General features: G+C 54.9%; 1 protein-coding gene across 6 annotated transcripts in view; it reads right to left on the bottom strand.

The window, feature by feature from the left end:
- TSPAN9 (tetraspanin 9) overlaps window positions 1–22,502 on the bottom strand; it is a 204,204-nt gene that overhangs the window by 5,467 nt on the left and 176,235 nt on the right. For all 6 annotated transcript variants that reach the window (XM_023256682.2, XM_045061266.1, XM_045061264.1 and 3 more), the window contains 4 exons: window positions 1,936–2,127; window positions 1,487–1,561; window positions 1,060–1,161; window positions 297–428 (listed from right to left, as the gene is read on the bottom strand). In XM_023256682.2, coding sequence (XP_023112450.1) covers window positions 297–428; window positions 1,060–1,161; window positions 1,487–1,561; window positions 1,936–2,127 — 501 coding nt within the window. The remainder of the gene's footprint in view (window positions 1–296; window positions 429–1,059; window positions 1,162–1,486; window positions 1,562–1,935; window positions 2,128–22,502) is intronic.

Here is a 22,502-nt window from a genome sequence, read left to right as displayed (position 1 = left end):
CTCTAGCTTTTGAGCAGGCCCCGCCCCTCCCCACCCAGGGGTCCACCTACAGGCTCCCACTGCATGGCCTCCGACCCCCACTCAACCTCCACCCTCGGACATTCCCGACTGCAGGCCCAGCCCTCCCACTGGCCACCGGCCTTTTGGCTTCGGTCCTGCGCGTCCCCCACCCCACCTTCCGTTAAGCCAGTTCCTTCCTGTCCCAGGCGACCCTCCCCTGCAGGTGTCCTCTTGCCACACTGTCCTCCATACCAGCTTCTGGGAGGGGGACCTGGGGAAGCAGCTTCCAGACTCACCGTTCTCCACAGAGGGGTGGTGGTGTTGCGCCCACAGCCCTGGGAGTTCTCCATGCAGCAGCGATCGGGCACTGTGTTCTCCCCCAGCACTGGGTACCAGTCTGTGTAGTCGGTGACGCCACAGCAGCGCATCTGCAGGTGGGAAGGCACCGGGTCAGACACGTCACTGCCCGCGGGCCTCCTCTGTGCCTCCCTCTGCCTAGACCATCCTGGCCCCACGAAAGCTGCCTCCCTGCGGTTCAGCAGAGGAGAGACAAAGGCCTCCTTCTTGGGGCCTCAGCTGGGCCCTAAAGGGAAGTGACGGCCCCTTCCTGGAGGCCAGAGTGCAGACAAGGTAACACCCACCTGCCACCCTGAGCTGGGCACTGGACACCAGGCAGGAGTGCTCTCTGCTTGCCCACCACCCCTCTGCTTTGTGGATCGTCCCAAGCTGGCTGCCGGCCCCTCCCCAGGGCTTAACGAGGGACCTCTGACTTGTTCCCCTCTTAGAATCAAGGCCTTCCTGCCTGACCCATAATCAGGGCAACAAACTCTGTCATCCATGCCAAAGCTTCAGAAAAGAAGGGACTGGATGATCTGCTCTTCTAGATTATCTGTCCTCCCTGGTCCCCTGTACCCACTTAGGCACTCGCCACCGCTCCCGCTCCCGTGCCCTGCTCCCCCTCCTTCCCTCAGCTGCCTGTCCCTCTCCAGATGCATCCTCGGTCACCCAGGGTGAGTCTGAGCCGCGCCCCCCCCCCCCCTGCCAGGCCCAGCCCCTCACCTCAGCCTGGATGATGTTCCAGGCATTCTTAAGCCCCACGTTGTTCTCTGTGTTGTACAGCAATAGTCCTTCTTTCAAGTCCTTCTTGGCATTCTCATTTACCTGTCGGGTAGAGGGCAGGCCCCTGAGTCCCTTCTCCGAGTGCTCCACACAACTATGCTTGAATGCTCCCGGTGATGGGGAGCTCACTAATGCCAGAGGATTCCTAAGACTACACAGGTAATAAACTCCCCACACTCCCCTCAAAGTCACCTTCCCCATGCTCCCCCCTACCAAAAGCCTTTCATCTGGACCTCTCCCAGCTCTCCTGCTGCCATTCTCCTTCCTCCCTTCCTCATAGGTACTCTCTGTCCATGCTTCTCCTCTGGCTTGTCCTGACCCCAGCCCACTGCCACCCCACATACCCCTCCCTTCCTGTAAGGCCTACCTTGTCCATGTAGACAAAGAAGAGGATGAGCAAGATCAACTCTGCCAGGAGGATGATCAACAGGACGATGAAAAACTGCAGAGAGAGTGTCGGTGTGGGCACACGGTGGTGGTCACGGCCAGGGATGGGGTGCACACAAGGGCTAGGGGAGCTGGGGACAGGAAGCACCTAGACAGGGCTTCCCAGGTATGGGAGAGGCCAGCTACGGCTCCTGAGGAGTCCCTGATAGCTAAGGGAGGCAGATGAAGGAGATAGCCAATCGAGGAGTGGAAGGGACAACTAGGGCCAGGATACGCGATTGTGAGGAAGAGGGGTGTGGTCGGGGAGAGAACATCCTAGAAGCAGTTTCTGTCGGGCATCTAATAGGCTGGCGGTCGTCTCAGGCCTTGCCTGTCTCCGTGACCCGGATGCAGGGAGTTCAGAGGGCTGCAGGTATGGAGTTCACTTACACTGAGAAGGAGGCACTTGTTTTCCTTGATGGCCCCCAGGCAGCCGAGGAAGCCTGTCACCATGACAATGGTGCCTATGGCGATGACCAGGTTGGCTGCAGACAGCGAGGGGAAGCTGGGGGAGAAGGTGGCAAAGTTGCCTTGGGACACGGATAGCCAAATGCCCACTCCGAGCAGCCCACAGCCACAGAGCTGGAGAGAAAAGAAAGCCGTTAGATCAGCACCGCTTTGTGTTCATCTCCATGGAACCCAAAAGGCTGCATGTCCCCACCCCCAACTCTGAGACTGGGAAAGGGGGAAAACGGGGCTATAGGTCAGATAGGGCCACGGGCCCTAATCGTGTCGGCTCTGAGGCCCAGACAAACCCTCAGCCTCTCCACGTCTCAGTCTCCGCATCTGGAAAATGGCACCCTGCCAGCTTCACAAACCTCCTAGGGTCACTCTGAGGATCAAATTTGAAACGACACAGGCAAAATCCTGTACCAAACACTGACGGTCCCAGACACACATGAGTGGCTGTGGTTACCCCACTTGTCAGTGGAGAGGCCCTGGCATTCAGGAAGGAGTCTGGGAGGAGGAGTGTGGTGCCCAGGGAAGGTGAGTAAAGACTCGTCTCTGGGGCCAGGAAGACTCTCTGAGTCCGGTTTCTCAGGGCCAGGCCTTCCAGCGACCACGTCCTCCTGCCCTGTCCAGCAGGGCCATTTGCCCACTATTCTCAGGAGCCTGAAGAACAAATTTCCCACAGATGGAAGGTGAAAGGAACTCAACGGGCTAGCCGACATGCAGGCCATGAGAATCCATCACTGCCTTCGCCTTCCATCCATGTGAGCCAGCAGCCCGCGCTCTGGCCCCAAAAACCGACTCTCCTCCACGGCCCCCCTGGGCCCGCGACGCCACCGCTTCACCTGGGGACGCTTGGGTTTCACTGGCTGCAGGTCTCCACAGCTGCCTTATTTTATGCTCCGTATAGCTGACACTCACCCCGCTCCCTCCGGCAGCTCTGAGGAAATATGCGGAGTCTGAGGAGCCAATCAATCTGTCAACCGATATTTATTGAGTACCGAAGGCTGCGGCATCCTGTGCCAGAAGAGCCACAGCCACTTTCGAGACCTGCCTTCCTGGGACCTCTGTGCTGCATAGACAGGAACAATAAAAAAGCAGCATCGACCCCACGCAGTATACACTGGTGCCAAATAAATAGTTCAGGAGTTCTCAGAGGAGGCAACCACTGTCCTGGCCCAAGATGTCAGTTGGAGGAGGCAGTCTCTAGAGGACGGCTGGACCTGGGGCAGGTGGGGGACCACAACATTCCACGCAGAGCAAAAGCATACACGTAAGGGCTCAGGAGGTACAGATGTGGATCTGACACCCGGCTCCGGCTTTTCCTGGTAGTGCGACCTTGCAAACTCCTTTTATGCCCAATGAGAATGACACCGCCTGCCTTCACCTTCTGGACTGTTGGGAGAATCTAAATGGAAGAAAGCATGTGAAGTGCATGGCCATGACCAGGTGCTGGTCTCCGAAAGGCATTTGCTGAGCAGCTCCCATGTGCCCGGGGCTGTGCCATGACCCCAGGAACCAAGCACATCCCTGCTCTCGAGCTGCTCCGGCTTCTGAGGGGAGACACAGATGGCCCAACGAAGACAAGGCGGCTCACGAGTAGGGGAAGAGCAGTTCTCACATGCATGCCTGGAGGTTGAGGGGGAGAGGCACAGGCTGCCCCCCAGGGATGGCATTTTCTTCCCTCATGCAGTCCACAAACCCAAACAGAGCACCCATGTAGTAAGTGCCAGGGCCCGTTCTGAGTGCTGGGGTGGAGGTGGTAGCAGCACAGGCAACTCCCCCCTACCCCGCCCCGCCTCACTCACGAACAGGCTATTCTTACAGAGCACACGGATGCTACATAAGCGAACAAGTGATACAATCTCAGGTGATGGTACGTGCCGTGAAGGAAAATGAGGATGGCCACGAGTTAGAAAGTTTCAGGGGACAGAGTGGTCAGGGATGGTGGCATCTGAGTAGGGACCCAAATAAAGAGGGGAAGTGGTGGAAGGATGTTCTGGATAGAGGGAACAGCAGGTGCAGAAGCCCTGAGGTAGGACTGAGCCTGGCCAGCCCAGGGAGAAGCAAGCTGCCCAGGTGGCTGCAACAGAGTGGAGGAGGTGACAGTGGTGGGGGACCAGTAGGTGGGGTGGCAGGGGTCAGATGAGACAAGACCTTGCAGGCATCACTTAAGAAAACCAGGGTGGGATGCCCCTAGGCCTGGAGAGTGACATGGTTTATATTTCCAATAGATCTTTGAGACTGCTGCTCAGAGAAGACCACCAGAGAGCAAAGGGGGAAGCCCAGGGCGCAATCAGGAGGCCACGGCAGGGATCAGGCAAGAGCTGGGGTGACCTACACCAGGTGGCTCTGGAAGAGTGGTGAACAGCAGTACAAGGAGGTTTATCTGTAAGGTAGGATTGACAGGACTTGCTGGGATTTAAAACATGAGTAGGATTTTCATAAATGAGGAACCAGAAAGGTGACCCAGATAGGGCATGATGGAAGAAGTGCAAGCATTCCCATGTATCATTAAGCCAGAGATGGTTCAAGGAGCCGGGGAGGAACAGGAGGAAGTGGAGCAGGTTCCTGGGTCCCCCACACCATGGAGTGGTCCTGCGCCTCCTGCACCTGGGAGCAGTCCCAGTGGAACTACATCAAGGCTCCCCAGGTATGGGCACACTCAGGCCTAGAACACCCAGCCAACGGGGTACCCGGCAAGCTTTGCAGGGGGCGGGGGGGATGGTTGCCACCACCCCTGTAACCACTAGGTGGCACTCCAGGCTGGGTCAGAAGCTCTGAAACTTCCATCCAACTTCTGATACTGACTTTTTTTCAATCTGGTCAGTTCCTATACTGCCGTCTCAATTTTTCTTTCATTAATCATACCATGGAAATTCATAATCTTCATGCTGAAGATTTATGGCTCTAAAAGCCAGAGCCTGGAATGATTGAGAGGAAACCCCATGGCTGCCAGGTCACTCACTGCAGGTAGAGGAGCCTGTTGTTAAAGAGACCTGGCTGTGGGACCCCCGGAGCGGCAAGATGCCGTTACCACCCTGCAGTGGGGACACCAGGGCCCCCAAGACCCTCCTCAGTCACAGTGCAGCTTCTTCTGGAAGCCAGTGCCCACTGGGCATGGGCCTGGCGGGGGCCCTCTCTACCTCTTTTCTCCATCTCCCTCCTGGGGAGAACTGACGGGAGGTCCAGGAGCCCCTCTCTGGGAAAACCTCAACAGTTCAGAAATTCCCAGGACCTGGTAATCCCTCTCAAAATGGTTCTATGATCTTGCTTCATATTCTCTGAGTTGGTCGGCAAGCTTCCCAAAGTCCCACCCAGCAGCCTCCCTCTACCACCGTAAGAGAACAGCACTGTGGCTCTGTCCCCATACGTGCTTCCTTTCCCACTTCCTGTCTGAGGTCCCACCACGCCCCAGGCTAGACCCCAGGTGAGACCTGCTGCCTCCAGGTGGGGCAGTCCCCACACACAGTGTGTACTTAAGCCCTGGGGTGAAGGGGGCTAGCTCAGTGAATGAGGCCTTGTGGGATCTCAGTGCACTCAGGGACAAGAGCCTCCAGGTGGGAAGAAAACATGACCAATCAGGCCCCGAGTTTACAGATTAGGACAGCAAGGCCATGGCACTGCCAGGCTGGGCCCAGACCTGGCTTCCTGGCCCGCCTTTGGTGTGGAGCCCCTTCTGTACCCGACACCAGGAGACCGGCCAGTGCATGCCGAGCCTGGGCTGACCGGTAAAAGGCACGGCCTTAGCCCCTGCCTCAAGCCCGGTCCCAGCCTTGCTCCCCTGCCTGCCTCTGGCCTGTTTTTCAGCCCAGCCAACATAGAGCTGCCTGAATCCTTTTTCTAAGATGCTGCTTTCATCATGCTGCTCCCCTGTGTGACCTTACAATTCTTTAGCTCTCTGAGGCCCAATTTCCTTTAAAATGTGGGATTTGGACTAGAGAATTTTTCAGGTCCCTGCCAGCACGGGCTTAGCCAAGCCTGAGACATGATGCTCTCATGTCCCTGCCCGGTGGTTCTCAACCCAGAGTGATGTTGCCCCCCTGCAGACACCTGGCAACATCTGGGGACACTTGTGGCCATCACAACTTGGGAGTGTGGGGCTCCTACTGCTGTGTGAGTAGAGGCCAGGGTTACTGCCAAACAACCTATAATGCATAGGACAGTCTCCCACCACAAAGAACGACCCAGCCAGAAATGTGGATAGAGGTCAAGAAACCCTGCCTTAGCCCCTTCCCCATGCCAGGGGTCCACCCTCTGGCCATCACCTCCAGGAAACAGCCATCACAGAAAGAACCCAGTGTATTCCCTCCAAGAGTGGGGCAGCGTCCTAGTTCTGAAAGGGACAGTAAAATGTGGGAGGAGTAGAGAGCTGGCCAGACTCTATCTGGGGAGCTGGTGAGAACCAGGGCAGGAACAGGGAAAGGTCAATGTCTGGTGCATGGCAATGGGCAGAAGGGAGGGGATGATGACAGCAGAAAAGGTTTGCTGGGCAGGAAGGCAAGAAGACAGACAGGAAGCCAGAGCAAGGGGCAGGGGAGGGAGCGGCAGGCAGGGGAGGGAGCGGCAGGCATGGGGGGGGGGGGGGAGGAGCACTGCCCCATGCGGACGGTGCCCAGCACAGGAAGGAGACAAGGTGTGCAGTGCCAGAGAACTTAGCTCGTGGCATTCAGGAAGATTCCCTTCCCAAAGCAAAGGACTGTCTCAGCTAAGATGACCGAGCTACAGTCAAACCCAGGGCAGGAAGAGACTCCAAGGACTCAGGGAACCACAATCTAGCCAAGTCAGCACCAACCAACCTGAGGTCACCAGCCAGACAGACCTGGTCAGCAACCCTCGCCAAGCAGGGGGGGACCCAGTGACCACCCTGAATAGCAAGCCCTCCTGCTCCCTGCCCCCTCCCCCAACCGAGGGCATTTCTAAATATTCTCAGTTCAGCACTCCAAATAAATCCACATCCAAATGTGAGAAAACAAGTTCCTACCCTTGCACCTGCCTGTGGCCTGGATCTCTGTGAGGGCAGGGATTTGGGTCTGTTTTGTTCACTGCTAAATCCCCAGAGCCTAGAACAGTGCTTTACCCTTGGCAATGCCTTGGGGTGTCCCTCCTACGGGGCTCTCCTAAGGCCCTTCACGGACTCTGCAGAGGGAGAAAGTACAGGCCCTTTCAGGGGGCCATCTCAGGGTCTTCCTGGTCACCCTTGGGCCCATTGGCCTGATGCACAGCCAGTAAACTGAGGCCCAGCCAGGACACAGCCATATAGTGAACAAGCACTCCAGACTCACTTCAGTTATGAAGCCTGTTGTAATTAGCTGAATATCCCCGTGGCGTTTTTCTTCATCTTCAGTTTGAATCTTATTGATTTGTAGTTTCAATATATGTTTCTGCCTTGTGTCCTTATGTATTTTTCATGCAGGCATCCCATTTCTCTGGGGTGGGGAGTCCTGTGATTTCCCCTTCAATCCAACCTCCCTCCTTAGCTTCTACCCCTGACTCAGAGCACAGGACGGCCACTCCCTGTGTCCCCTCCTAGCTGCCAACTGTCTCTGCCCCGTGCAGGGGTGGCCTTCCCTGGGGTGACCTCCTGTGCCAGGGCTGGGCCCAGAGCAGCGCATCGGGGACCTGCCCAACCTTCTGTGCCAACTTGCTACCCACCCCCCACCAAAACATCAGCACTTTGGGAGTCAGGCTCAGTCTCCTCCATTCCTCTTCTGGGAGGGCCCAGAACACGCCTGGGATACTTCATAAACATTAGCTTCATGGATGGATGGATGGATGGATGGATGGATGGATGGATGCGGGTAGGAGGGCCTGAGAAGGCCACAGCCTGGGAACAGGACCAGACCCAGACACACAGACCCACCTGAATAAGAAGCCCCCACACATCCTCGTCCCTGTTCCTAGAACCCCCAAGTGCCCCAAGTTACTCCCAACTCAGCCCCCTGAACCCCTTATTTGCCTGTGTGAGTCGTCTGTTTGTCTGCCCCTCACAGCCTCATGTGTCTCTGCAGAACCCCCCCCAACCCCCCCTGCCAGCCTCATCCCCTCTGCTTTGCAGGAGCTTTCCAAACACTAGGTCTCAACACTCCCCAGTGCTCTCTATGAGCCAGGGCCAAGTGCAGCATTTAATGGCATTTAATAAATTAGTGGATGTGGAGAATAAAAAAGAAAACCAAAATGACTTTAATTTCACAGCCCGACGTGCAGCTAGTAATGGTCCTGCCTGGTCCTAGGAGAAGCCGTCCTGCCAAGAACTGCATCACAGGGAAAAGGGACAGGACATCAGCACCAGGAGTGAGGCCGCTACTTTGTATGTCCCACATCCCCTGCCTCCAAGGGGCCTGCAGCTCATTCAGTGTCACAGCCATAAAGGGGGGGAAGGGAGGGAGCCAGACAATGTCTTTGCCAAAGTCACCCGGCAGGCAGGAGGATCAGAGCGCAGAGGGGAGGTGGCCACTCAGCGAGAAGTCTCCTTTGTGAGGCTGTCCCTGGTCCCCACAGACCAGCCCCCGCCTGCGCACCCCAGGGTCGTGGCGTTCAGCATCCATCAATAGTCAGTACATGCCATTCTGTCTTTGTCCAATTCTGGGTCCTCAAGAATTCTTATTAACTCAAGAACGCACTTCCTTGTGGCTGACACGCACATGCATCAGTCCTAGCTTTGCCTAAGCAGCCACCGAGAACAAGTGTGGCAGGCTTTTAAATATTGGAAGGCCTGTATCTCATGGTCCTTTCCCAAGTCTTCTGGTCTTCAAGGGCTTTTACAGCTTTGTCTCTGAGTCACCCTCCACTGCTCATCCCTGTCCCACACTCAAAGTCAGATTCCAGCTACTGAGGTACTGAGGGGATAGCACAGAGTACAAAGATACCCCTCTCACCTCCTACATTCTGAGTCCTATACTTCTAGTAATCCAGCCGAAACCCCCACTGGCTTGGCAGGCAGCCAGCCCCCCATGGTTTTGGCTCACATAGAGCTTGCGCATAATTTAAAGCGAAACAGCAGGACTCATCGGTCATTCTTTTTTTGACCCCACACTTTTCTCTCAAAGCCTCCAATTTCTTCACATCTTCACCTTGCAGCCCCCAATATCACCAGCTTACATAGGTGACAGGGAGATCACACCCATATTTCTGAGCCGAATTCTCCTCCAAATAAACATTACATAAAGCATTTGCATATCTAGAACCCAGTTACATTTTGATTATCGCAGAATGAGGTTATTTTCTCAGATGGTTCTAGAAGAGAGCATTTAAACCTGGCCAAGCTTCAGGGATGCTGTGTTTGGTTTTGCTGCAAGACTCAGAGGCTGACAGACCTCTTAAATTATATGTTTCAAGAGTCCACTTCTCTCCAGAGAACTTTGTGGAGACACTGAGACCGTGGTAACGCCTCGTTAGGGGGTTTTCTGGGGACAACTCACCAGAACCCCCCCCCATCAGGTCAGAGTGGCCACGGGTCCTGTCATAATACCTCTTGTGCCCTCAAACCCTAAGACGTACATGATGATGAAAGAGTCCGTGATGAGGGAGACCTCACTGGAGACTTTGAGGACAGCCCCTGGCCACCCTTCCAGGGGTGCAGGCAAAGATGCAGTCACCAGCAGTCCTGGCCCCCAGCCGGCCGCACATAGGGCTTGGGGTCCTCCAACCCCAGCAGGGGAGGAGGCTGGCTTCGCTGAAGCACTGCCCATGTGTTTGGACTTCCTGGCTGGACCTCAGCACGGAGGGCATGTGCCCTGCCCAGGGGCTCACTCGAACCAAGGCATCTGTGGGACTCCAGGATGAACAGCCCTAGGGGCAGGGAGAGTCTGGGTCTGTCCCCAGGCTCCAAAGGCTCCAGAGGGTGCTGAGAGCAGGCCTAGTCCCTGATACAGAGGATGTCTAGAGAGCAAAGGGCAGGGGCTAGAAATGGGAGGGAAGGGGATGTATCCACCTGGTGCTCCCCCAACACAGCCCCTTTAAACTCCGGTCTTCTGCAACCACTCCTCTGTCTGGGAGAAAGGCTTGCAGAGCACCATGGCTCACCTCCCCCACCTCCACCTGCACCCCGGCCCCTGAGCCCTCTGGATGCCTCTAATCTGATGGCAGGTCCCAGATCAACTTTCTCAGGTGCTAGCACTTCTCTGCCTTCTCAAACTGAGTGGGGGGAGAGGGGGATGAGAAAGGATGTAGAGACAAGCCCAGAACCCCCTCAGAGAGTCCGAAGTGGCCCTGAGGCGGCCAGAAGGAAGCCTGAGGAACAGCCCCCAGAAGGGCCACGGAGCGATGTGTGGCTGTGATGCCAGAGAGCGGTGGATGACACAAACCGCCGCCAGCCTTGTAAAGCAGGAGTGATCACTCATCAGTCCATAAACATCGATTCCCACCTCCAGTGCAGCCCTCCCTGGGCAGATGGAGCGCAGAGACGGGGGTGCTGGGGGGAAGGGACACTCAGGAGTACTTGTAGCCAGCGTTTCCCAAGCTGACCCCAGCCCATCCGGCTCCCGCTCAACGGGAGCTGGAGGCCCTGACCGGGAGATTCTGCTCAAGGACACAGACAGATTTTGCACAGAGACCACGCAGGTGTTTCATGCCCCTCTCTGGGAGCACACAAAAGGAAGCAGACTAAAGGCTGAAGGGACAGGAGCATGCACAAGAGGGAGGCTGACAGTCCTCTGTCCCCGGCCCCCTCTAGAGGCTCTGTTCCCTGAGCTAGCTGGCAGGCTGCCCTTGGCTGGGACATTGGGGCGGTAGGGGTGGGGGGGTGGGGGGTGGAGAATGACCCTTGGACATGTCTTTTTCCCAAACTCCGGAACTTGTCAACACTCAGTAGGAAGCAGCTTGGAGCTGAGGCCACCCACACCCAGTAACACACTCAGTCAGGGTGCCAGTGTCAGAAGGGTGCTGTCTATGCTGGGGCGGGGATCGTACATGTAGCTCTCCTTTCCCGCACCCCCAGAGCCATGACTGCCTGAGCTCCTGGGCCTGGGGTGGACCCTCGGGGGACACAGCCTGGGACCACAGTAGGAGACACGGCCTTAACTCCCAAGGTTGCTGTAAATTGGGAGGGAAGGCGCCAAGGACTCCGAGTAGCTCGTTAGAGGAGTCTGGAGAAAGGATTTTCCAATCACCAGCATATTTTCTCCTTCCTGCATTTGCTTTATCTTATGCCTCTGGGGAGAAAGGCCCTTCTGACAGCATCAAAGTGTGGAGAAGTACGTGCAGCCAGGTTGCCGTGGGAGGCAGGAATGGGCTCAGGAAACCGGCCTTCAAGGATCACAGTGATAGCGGTGGCCGTCTGGGCTTCTCTGAGAAGGCAGGGCGGCCAGCAGCCCGGCTCTCAGGACGGCAGGCTCGAGGACAGTGATGTGCTGTGCAGCTCTGGCCAGCCACCTGGCCTTTAGAGACGATGCTCTGCTAAGACAGGGAGAGAAACCAGCTCCCCAGCACTTGGAGATGCAGAGAGGATGAATAGGATTACACCTGCCGAGCACTTTGTGTTCCTTGGAATATAAATATCGCACAAGGTGCTGGGCTATTATTCAAACTCCTTGGAAAAGGCAGGGGAGCAGGACAAGGATCCCTTGAATTCCTATCACATCTTTCTGGCAAAGAGCTCAAATGAGACTATAACTCATCCTGGAGAACAGGGAAGGGGGCGGGGACCGTTCTCCTGTCTAAGGAAAGTGCCCCCACCCCCACCAGAGGTGAAGAAAAGCCACACAGTGGAAACATGTCCATTACTGGGGCCTTTCACGCGGCGAGGCTCGTCCATTCTGCTCATCACTAATGGACGCCCTTTTAATAATCTTCTACAGCTCAAGTTCAGCAAATAACACTCTATAATTACACATACACATATCCGGAAAGATCGTGGCTGACAACCAGGTCCATCTGTGGCCCCAGGACAGCCATCCACATACACTTCCGCTGTAACCCTGGGACGTGGCCGACACATGACTGGTCTTCTCTCCAGGGATCCTGTGCCCACAGCCTGATTATTTACACTGCCAGATGGGAGCCGTGTCCACCCAGGCCAGGATTTGGCATTTCTGACATGCTTTGTGGGAGACATGGGCTGGTGACAGTCGGGTCCCTCTGCCAGAGATGGTGTCAGCGCAGCAACCTAAGTGACCACCGGAGACCCCTCCCCACTCTGTGCGAAGCCCTGCCTACCTCTTTGTCCTCCTGGCAGAACAGGAGACCACAGCCCACCCTACTATTATTCCACATGTGCGCACAATTCAGGTGACTCTGCTGACAGCTGCCTGTCCAAGGTCAGAGAGCCCATTTGCAGGGGAGCAGTGCCTTACGCCTCACCCCTGCCCCTGCCCCGACCTCCCTGCATTAACTCTTTGATACTGTGCCACTGCAGCCAGCAGAGCATAAGCACTCATGAGCACTGACCATGAGCCAGCACAGTCCCGACTGCCTGGCCTCTCCTGCCTCATTTAACCCTTTCAACCCAGTGGCAGGGAGCAGGGATGCTATATTACTCTCCCCATTTTACAGATGAAACAATAAAGGCACAGAGAGGCTAAGCAGTGAAGGAACCCAGGAAACCTGACTCCAGAAACCATGTTCCGACCCACCGTGCCCCACTGCTCAGACCTAGGTCATCCCAAATAAGCCGTCGCCCCCTAGACATATCTATCTGGAGAAAGGAAGGCTGGTTGCAGTGCTGTGTGCGAGCGAGGCTCTGTGGCCTGGAAGCCTACTTGTGCACTGGGAGGGCAGGAAGAGAAAAGGCAGCGACGGTGGATAATGGCAGTGGTGACAGGGTGGCGTCCAGGGTGACGATGGTGATGAAGACAGTAATAGTACCTATGAGAACGCTAGCATTTATTGACCCCATATTACATGCCAGGTACCATGTCAACCTCTCTCCCCCAACACCATACAAGGTAGTTACTATTACTTCCCTCCCCACCAAATTCGCATATGGGAAAACTAAGGATCAGAGATTAAGTATCTTGTCTAAACTCACACATGGGGTTGGCAGGCCTGGGATCGTAATTCAATGTGATGTGACTTGGAACCCTATGACTGAAACCTCTCTGTGCCTCCTACAGACCTAAGAAAAATCCAAGACCTCATTTTATGAAAGCTTTTCAACAAGTTTCTAGCCCAATCTGAGTCAAGGCAGGTGGGAAGGGGGTGCTGAAGGGGACACACAGCCCCAACAGCCTTGGGAGGAGTTGTTACCCCACTTCATAGATGAGGACATTGTGGCCCACAGGAGTCAAGCCCTCCTCTCACACAGTGCCTGGAACCAAGCTGCGTGATACACAGGGATACCAGGAGCATCTTGGCCTGACCCACCAGGAAACAGAGCTTCATGGTACCACAGAGTAGCAACTCAAAGGCTGTCCACTTTTTAGACAGGAAAAACACGGAGGGCCTGATAACCTGCTTATTGACGCTTACACATCAGTCTCTCACCAGGTGCTTCCAAGGTCTCTGCCCTGAGCTGGACACCGCACTGGCCACGGCCACATACGAGCCAGAGATGGGGTCACTGCTCTGGGAACAACCAAGCCAGCTGGACCAGCAAGTCAAGGTGATAAAAACCAGCCCCAATGTAGAACCGCACCGGCCAGTGTTGAGTGTCGGGTCAGGGAGGGCTGTGCACAACTCTGGCCTTGGAACCAGGTAGACTGGGTTCAAATTCTCAGTGCCCTCACCTACTATCAGACTGGGGGGAGCGGAAGGAGTCTCTGAAAACAACGTTCCCACTGCTTGTTTTTAAATGGGGGATTTGTGGTACCTACCATGAAGTCGTAGCTGGGATTAAATGAGATTCATGAAAATAAACTTCCTAGCGTGGTGCCACGTACAAAGCTATAAACGGGAGTCATGATTAGTATTTATGGGCTGCAGTCCCCATTCACCCAGGTTACCGAGACCAGGCGGAGCAGCTGTAAGCCAGAGGCCAGCGGTGGAGAGAGGTGGAGAGTCCTTCCCAGGCTGCAGCCTTGCTGTCCCCAGGCCCCAGCCCCACCCCCGGCCGGCCTTCGTGGGCCGTCCTCCTCCAAAACAGCACAGCACGTCTGCCCAGACAAGCTTTACTCACCCTGCCGTCCTGCTGCTCCCCAGCCACCCATCTCCGGGAGGCAGCTCCCTTTCCCGATGTGTGAGCTGCTTTCTTTTGGCAGAGAGCTGCTGCTGTCTGTGCTCTGGACCGTAAAACAAGTTTTCATCAATAAATTAAGATAAGCGGAAAGCCAGCTCAAGAGGGGGCGGGCTGAGGCGGGCAGGCAGGCGGGCAAGAAGTCGCTCTGTGACCCAGAAGGGACCAAAGTAAATCCAAAGCAAGACTCGGGCTCACGGCCTCCTCTCCCCAGATCCCAAGGGCCCCACTTGACCCAGACTTCTCAGAGAGGGGGAGACACGGGAAGTCACCGTGCCTCTCTCGGGGCCCATACCATACTCGGGGCGGGTACGCAAGTGTCCGTCACAAGTCAAGTCAGGTTCTCAGCAATGCTCTGAACCAAAATAATGATCTAAGTCACTGCGTTAGACAAGCTAAATCTAATCAGGTGCTGGCCTGCCCCATCACTAGCAGTAGAGAGCCACCTCCGAAAGGAAAAACATCGTTCTCGCAGAGCTTCCCCACGCCTCCTCGTGAACCGCCAGGTCCCCCAAACTCACCTTGCACGCATCTACCTCCACACCTTGCTCACAGCATCTTCCCCTACCCGGGAAGTCTTCCTCTTTTCATCTTTCTCCATCCAACCCAGGGCCTTCAAGGCTCAGCTGATGCCCACCTCCTCCTCCTCCACGCTGGCCAACCCCACCGGGACCACACCTAGCATCCTGCAGTGGCTCGACGGTCTGACAACCCATCAGCCTTAGGACCTTCTCCCATTTGCCAGTGCTGACCTCTGCCAGGGGTGTGTTCCTGCCCACAGCGGCAGCACAGGCAGGCGTCTCCCGCCACCCCACCTCTTTGTGCATCTCCCTGGCAACGAGCTCAGTGTTGGGCACAGAGAGGTCCTCGTTTATCAACAGCCAGGTATGGACAGAATGAGCCCAAGTGAAGCAGAGACGTGGGAACACGGAAGCAAGGCAAGTTTTTGACCCCAACAGGAGTGCCTCCCCAGACCTGGTACACAACCCCCTTCCGTCCCTGACGCTCTTAAACAGGCCAAGCATATGGCGGGAGACGGGCCAGCTGTGTGTCCAGCACCACACACAGAGAGGTGCATGGCTCTGCCTAGGCTTATGGGTCAGTCGACAGGTGAGCCTTAGACCAAGCGGGGTGACGAACCCGACCACACGGCACATGCCACCGTGCTGCTAAGGGCTGCGAACCTCCAGCAGGTGGATTCCTCCCCGGAGCCTCTCAGCTCCCTCACTCATAACACAAAAGGTTGGACTTGATAATATCCCAAACCCCTTCCAGCCCTAAGATCCTGGGATTTCACTTCTGCTCAACCCTCACTCTAGCTGTGTGACTTAGGGACGAAGACTGCACATTCCGTCCACATTCCGGGGGAAGGGGCCAAGGGAGGGAGAGTGCCAGGCCCTGAGCTGGGCCTGAGAAGTGGTATGTGATTTACGCTCACCCCATGATCTAAACCCCCAGTTAAGGAAACGGACGACCCTGGAAGAGATCTGCTCTGGCTAGGGTCCCCCAGTCAAGGGCCCAGTCGGATGCCCATTCAGCACCCTGCCTCAGGAAACCGCCATGTACATATACCCCCGAACAGTGGGAGGAGGTGGCAAAGTTGCAGGCCACACTGACATTAAATCAAGACTGCTAATTATACCCCAACCTGGACATAAATCAGAATCGATTACTTCTGAGCTCAGGCGCTTCCCATACCTGGAAGAAGCAGAGTAATGTGAGGGCTTTGATCAAGTCTGGGCTGCGGGGAGGCCTGGTTCTAAAGCAGATCCCAGTGGGCCCTCCCTCCTCTCTCCCACCCCTGCCACACACGTGTGCGTGTGCACACACACACGCACACACACGCGTGCGCGCGCACACACACACACACACACACACACACACAGAAGCACTCTCTCCACCAAGACCTGGAGGGGGCAAATGGTGCCATTTCAGAAAGAGCAAACAGAGGGAAAATAACCTACATGTGAAAATGTGAGTTGGCATGGGGTGCTGAGAACAAAATTCAGCCAATGGAAAAGAAACATATTGACAATAGCAAAAAGAAACAATTACCACGCATTTTCATAGAAATCCCAAGGAATAAATTTGCTCTTGCTTTTGCTTATTCAACAGAAAAAAGAGAACGAGCGAGCGAGAGAGCAGTAGCCAGAGAGGGATGAGGACACAGCAGAATGCAGGCGCTTGCACTTTGCGGTTCCACATTTCCCTTAAGCTCTCAAAAGAGTGTTTTTTGAGATACAGGCTGACACAGGAGTCAAAAGAAATAGAAAAAATAACACTGTAAGTGGAGAGGCTTAGGGTGCTGCCTCCAGGGGCACCCACCAAAGAGACACCCTCAAAGTAAGAGGGACAGGTGCTGCTTCCATTCATTTGGCAAAAGCAGAAGATACTTTAAAAAAAAAATCACTTGAAGACAGAACCTTTAACGTCCGTGGCAACAGCTGCTCAGGGGGGCCAGAGCCTGGCTTCACGTCAGGAAAATTCTGACCTCTTTGCAAAAGCGAGCCCCCAGGGTAGCCCCACAGATTCCACCCCTTCTGCAGAAAGCAGGTCACCACAGACCCAGAGAGGAGCGGGGCTGAGCCAGCACCAGAACCGCTTGTGGGTGGGGGCTGGTCCACGTTAGGACTCACCAGTCTCATCCGTGAGCATGACACTGAATGCTGGAAACACTGGACGCAGGTGAGGACCGTGCACCTGCACCAGGCGCCTACACTGCCTCTCGGGTCACAAATGCCCCAGACCCTTTGCTCTCACAGAACAACGGTACATCTTTTCCATGGTCTGCCCACCATCTGCTGAATCAGCGCATCTGTCCCAGGCTCCTGCAAATGTGCTTCTCCACCCGTATCCCTGCCTTGGGGACGTGCGTCCTTCACCTCTTCTTCCATCCCAGAGTTAAACTTGGACCTGTGGGGCGCCTGAGGGGCTCGGTTGGTTAAGCATCTGACTCTTGATTTTGGCTCAGATCATGATCTCACAGTTCGTGGGATCCAGCCCCACATCAGGCTCCGTGCTGACAGCGCAGAGGCTGCTTGGGATTCTCTCTCTCTCTCTGCCCCTCCCCCTCCTTCTCTCCCTCTCTCTGAAAATAAACAAAAATAAAACAACATGGATCTGTGCCCAGCAGTTACAAGCACAGGCTGTGGCGTGAGTACCTGGCTTCTGAATCCCAGTTCTACCCCTCGCCAAATGTAACTGGACTGGCTGACCTCTGTGACTCTGACCCCTTGTGTGTGAAATGGAGAGAAGGGCACTGTCTCCGAAACAAAATCCATGTAGTGTGCACCGTATACAGTGGTTGTGAAAATTAAACAGAACAAAGCTTGTAAAGCTCTTAGAACAAGAGCACGGCCTAACATCATAAAGGTTTACCACTGTCGTTGCTACCCTTCTGTGTCTCATCCATCTCAAATCCTTGGACCACATCCCTGCAAATCTCCTGCATCCACCTCATCTCCTCCACACCCGCAGCCCAGATCTGCTCTCACCCCTTTGGCCGGAATCCTGGGAGGTGCCCTTGTTGGTCACCCCACCTCCTCTCTGTCATCACAATCTACACACTCTGCCTGGCGCCCATCGTGCCTCACGTTCCAGCCCCTGAAAGGCTGCTGCAGCCCACACCACATGGGTGGAACTCCTCAGCAAGGCGTCCATTCGAGACCTCCTACAGGGTCATCTTTTCATCATTCGTGCACCACTATCCCCTACAATCTGAGGTACTCGGCCCTCTGTGATATACCCCACGCCGTGGGCCTGTCTCTTTTCTAGCTCGTCTCCCACCAGCCATGCCCTTCCCTCCACCCCCTACCACTCCACAGTGCCAATCCTTCCCATGAAGGGTCCGTGACCTCCACTCACCCTTCCGTGTCTGTGCACTCGAAGCACCTGACAACTCGCAGTACCTAACACACTTTGCCCTGCAAATATTCACTGTTTGTTGGCTTTGCCCAAGCCAACCTCATTTTGCATCTCTTACAGTGCCTTGCATACAGTAGGCTCCCAAAAGGTGTTTTTTCAAGTTGGAACTGCCTTCACAAAGGCAAGCTCCCAGCAGGATGGGACGGAGGTGGTACAATTTGTTTTGTGCGGCTATCAGCTGGTACCCCAGGGGAAAGGGTACCTCCACTTACACTGTCCAGGACCGTAACGGCCAAGCAAGTCCCACCTCCATGAAGACCAAATACACCCAAATTCTTCAGCAGCACAGAAATGTCCTGTCAAATGCAGCTACGTTGCCATCCCTACCCCAACGCACATGACCACAGGGATTACCAATGGCCTTCCTTTGTGTGCCTCGTTCACGCAATCATCTTGCTTTCTCTCCTTAGTCATTAGTAAGCACGAACTACGCCAGGAACCATGTCTAGCAGCACTGAGCACCTCCCAGGATCTCAAAGTGCTCTGCCTGACTACTGTGGGGCAGAAGAGGACATCCGCTCTCTGGGTTCCAGACTCATGCACCCACTCGCCTTCTTGTTCTCTCCATCTGAATGTCTCACAGGCATCTCTCACAAAATAGGTTCACAGGAGAAATCCTGATGCCCAAGTCACAGGGAACCTGAGAGTCCCCAGTGACTCTTTGCCCTACCTGGTGTCCCACACCATCCGTCACCACGTTCTGCCACTTCTGCCCCCAATTTCCACCTCCGGTCCATCCACTTCTCTCCATCGCCACTGCTACCATCCCTTCTTCGAACCTCTGCGATCATCTTCTGCTTTCTCAGCTGTCACTCTTGCCCATCTATAACCCATTCTCCACAGAGCAGCCAGAATGGTCCTTGTTCAAATTTCCAAGGTCCCCCCTCGTGGGCAGAACAGATTCCAAATCCTTCCCACGGCCTACAAGACCCTACGTGATCCAGCCTCTGCCTTCCTTGCCTGCTCTGTGCTCTGCTCCACTCACTGGCCTCTGTTAGTTCCCAAGGCGCACCACACTATTTTGCATTTGGTATTTCCTTTGTCCAGAATGTTCTTCCTTAGGTAGTCATGTGGTTGGTTTATTCTTACCCTTCGAGTTTCCCTTGCTTCCTTCCCATCTTGTGTGGCAAGCTGCTATTACTTTAAGTATTTGTTTTTATTGTCTGTTTTCCCTACTAGAGTATGAGCTCTATGAGATAAGAGATCTCTGACTCACCCCCCGTGTATCTCTGGGGTGCCGCACTGTGCCAGGCACATGATAAAGGTTCAGTAAATATCTGCGGACAGGAGGGACAGAGGGAGGGAGGAGACCAGGATTTGGAAATCCTCTGCCCTTGAGAACGTTCCTCAGAAGTAGCATTTTGTATACATGGATTAAGCTTCTTGGCACCTCCGAGATCCTGGGAGCAGTAGCAGCACACTGAGTGGCAGGACACAGAAAAGGCCACAGGATGTAGAAAGCTGTGGCAAACAAGAACGAGATGGGACACAGGCTGGAAAGTCAATGGACTTGAGTGAGTTGAAATCTTTGCCGAGGCCATGCAACCTTAGGAAAGCAACTTAATGTCTCCAGGCCTGAATTTCTCACTTACAAAAGGAAGACAACACTGAACTTACAGGGTTGTGTAAATATAGCGCCTGTACAGAGTGGATGCTCACGTAAAATTATTTTTCTAAGGACTCTAGGGGTTCAGACCGCACACACTTTTTTTTTTAATTTTTAACATTTATTTATTTTTTTGAGAGACAGAGCGCAAACAGGGGAGGGGCAGACACAGAGGGAGACACATATTCCTAAGCAGGCTCCAGGCTATGAGCTGTCAGCACAGAGCCTGATGCAGGGCTCGAACCCACAGACCATGAGATCATGACCTGAGCTGAAGTCAGATGCTTAACCGACTGAGCCACCCAGGCGCCGCGCCCCCACCCCACCACCACATTAGTTAAATGAGTTCCATCTTCCTGCTCCCTAGGCACTGGGTTGCCTATGTGTCACCATCACTCATGCATCAGCCACCTTATCTCAGGATCTCGCCTAAAGGACAAGAGACAATGAGGACTGATTGGTGAGGCTCCTGGAGAGCATGCCACACTGTCCACGGAGGAATCAGATGCATTCAGATGCCACAGAACCTCTGCCGGAGTCACCAGGGGAAGCCTGCTCCCAGACAAACCCATCATTCTCTGTCTGCAGACCCTAAGGAGCAGGCACTGGGGCGCCAGGAGAAAGGTCATGGCGTGGGGTTATCCAACAATGCTTGGGACCTGGGGTACCCCATCCTGCTTGCAGCCTCAGTGGGAGGGCAAAGAAGGAGGATAAGAACCAACTTGCCTGACATCTTGGTCTCAAAAACCAAATAGCGGCTCAAACGCTGGGGAAGGGATCAGGCTCCCTCCACCCTTAGTCACTTCCTGAAGGAGAGGACAAGGTACCTGCCCAGACCAAAAATGCTCACTGAGGTCTCCCTCCCTCTAGGAGTGGAGAGCCTGCCTTCTCCTCCCCCATCCCAGCAGAGAGAACACCAGGGAAATTGTGAACCCCAGAATATATCCCTGGTGGAAAGAACGTGTCCTGGGCCCACAGCACTCAGATGCAAAATGAATCTTGCCAAGGCTCTCCCTTCCTGACCCCCTGACCCCCTGACCCTGCGGGCTGGGACACCAGGGTGCAGACTGAGCCCAAGGGAGTGTCATGAGGCACCTGCAGATGGCTCAACTCTCAACCAGCCCTTGAGACCCCCTATACTTGCCATCACCATCCCAGCACCCCTCTCATCACTGCCCCAATTATTCTAAGGCTTCTTTTTTACACCATGTCATTTCTATGCTCAGGGGCTCACTGGCTGCCCCTGCCTGTGTGAGGTGCCCAAACCCTCTGGCCTAACAGTCAAGGTCCTCCACAAGCTGACCACAGGCTCATCCCCAGTGTACCCATTGTCAGTCATTTCACTCATCATCACCCAAACAGCCTCTGTCCGGAAGGAAGATCCTGCTTCTCCTGAGTCACCCTGCAAGACCAGCTAAGATCCTGTGCTTTCGGAGGTACTTTCTCGGGTAAAGAGCATGAAGAAACAGAAGAATAAAATCCAATCCTCTCTGTTTCCGGGCACCTGCAGTATTAGTCCTCTGCCCGAAGCCTCCTGACTTGTCACACGTGGTGGTTAGAAAGAAGCCATCACAGCAGGTAGAAAGGGCATCAGAAGGGGACAGCCAGCAGGCAGGCTCCAGAAACCCTGCTGAGATGCCAGAGAGGGGAGCCGGGTGGTAGCAGTGGAGGGGCCTGGCTTTTAGCAGGAGAGCTTGTTGGGGATAATTTATTCCCCCCATGTCTCAGCGGGTTTCAGCTAGTTGAGTTTATAATGGAACAAGCAGTTGCTGTTGTTCTTGGACGCCACAGCTCTGTGATGGGGGAGCGAGTGCTGCACAGATACAGCAGCCATAAAGCAGAAGACGGCCCGTTGGGGGCCATGACACTCCACAGGGACCAGGTTTTACAGTCCCAGAAAGAGGAGGTTCCAAGAAATCCATGAGCATGGCCTATCCATCACAGAAGGAAATAGAGCGGTACCCGTGGCTCAGGGAGGGAAGCGGGTCAGACTTGGGGAGGAAAGCTGGGCCAGAACCCCATGCAAGTGAAGGGGAAGGAACGAGTACCTCCGTAGATGGCAGCAGAGAACTGCCCACCAGCTGCCCTCACAGTTCCCTGGCAGGGGGGTGGGGGTGGGTAAGGGCCAGAAACTTACTCTTACTCTGCAAATAGGGTAAGGCATTGTGCCTCTGGCCGACTGGGTGGGAACAGGAAACCCCAAAGCCCAGTGCACTACAGAAGGGGAGTTCTGTGCTTCTACTTATGAGAGTCATTGGAAATTTGGTGGGAGGGGTCTCCTAACTCATCAGACTTGTGGGGGCCGTTGACACACAGGCTGTCTACTAGGCGTCTTCCACCCAAGTCACCGCTGATACTCAGCGAAGCCAGGCTCCCCAAGAGGGGAGAAGTAGTTGCTGTCCTCATTAACCACAGGGCTGTCCCAGAACAGGCCTCTGTGTGGATGGCCTGCTTGGAGAGATGGTCACAGGGCAGAGTCTGTTCTGTATTTCAGGAAGCAGCTCTCTCTGGGATGGCCTTATCAAAATCCAGCTCTACTCTGTTTTAGGCAATGTGGAACAGTCAGGACTTTGGGGTTCCTCTGCAGTCCCCCTGAAAGGGTTAACCTGGCCTCAAAGTCAAGATCAGGGGCGCCGCTAGGGAGCTTATCTGACCTCCTGAAGGGATTAGCACCCCGCTCAAGAAATGCCAATCAGCCAACAGGGCCGAATTTAACCTCGTCCATCCCTCCTAACCCTAGCCAGGGCACTCTCAAAATCGACGATTACGCTACAGCAGCCCGTCATCCACTATTTATAACCCACTCGCCTTGTGCAGGGAACCAGACACCTCCCGTCACAGTGAGGTGCTGAGCACCAGGCCTGTGGC

Source organism: Felis catus, chromosome B4 (genome assembly GCF_018350175.1).
Source record: "Felis catus isolate Fca126 chromosome B4, F.catus_Fca126_mat1.0, whole genome shotgun sequence".
Taxonomy (NCBI): domain Eukaryota; kingdom Metazoa; phylum Chordata; class Mammalia; order Carnivora; family Felidae; genus Felis; species Felis catus.
Note: the sequence above shows the minus strand (reverse complement) of the source record. Positions and strands in the feature narration are given on the sequence as shown.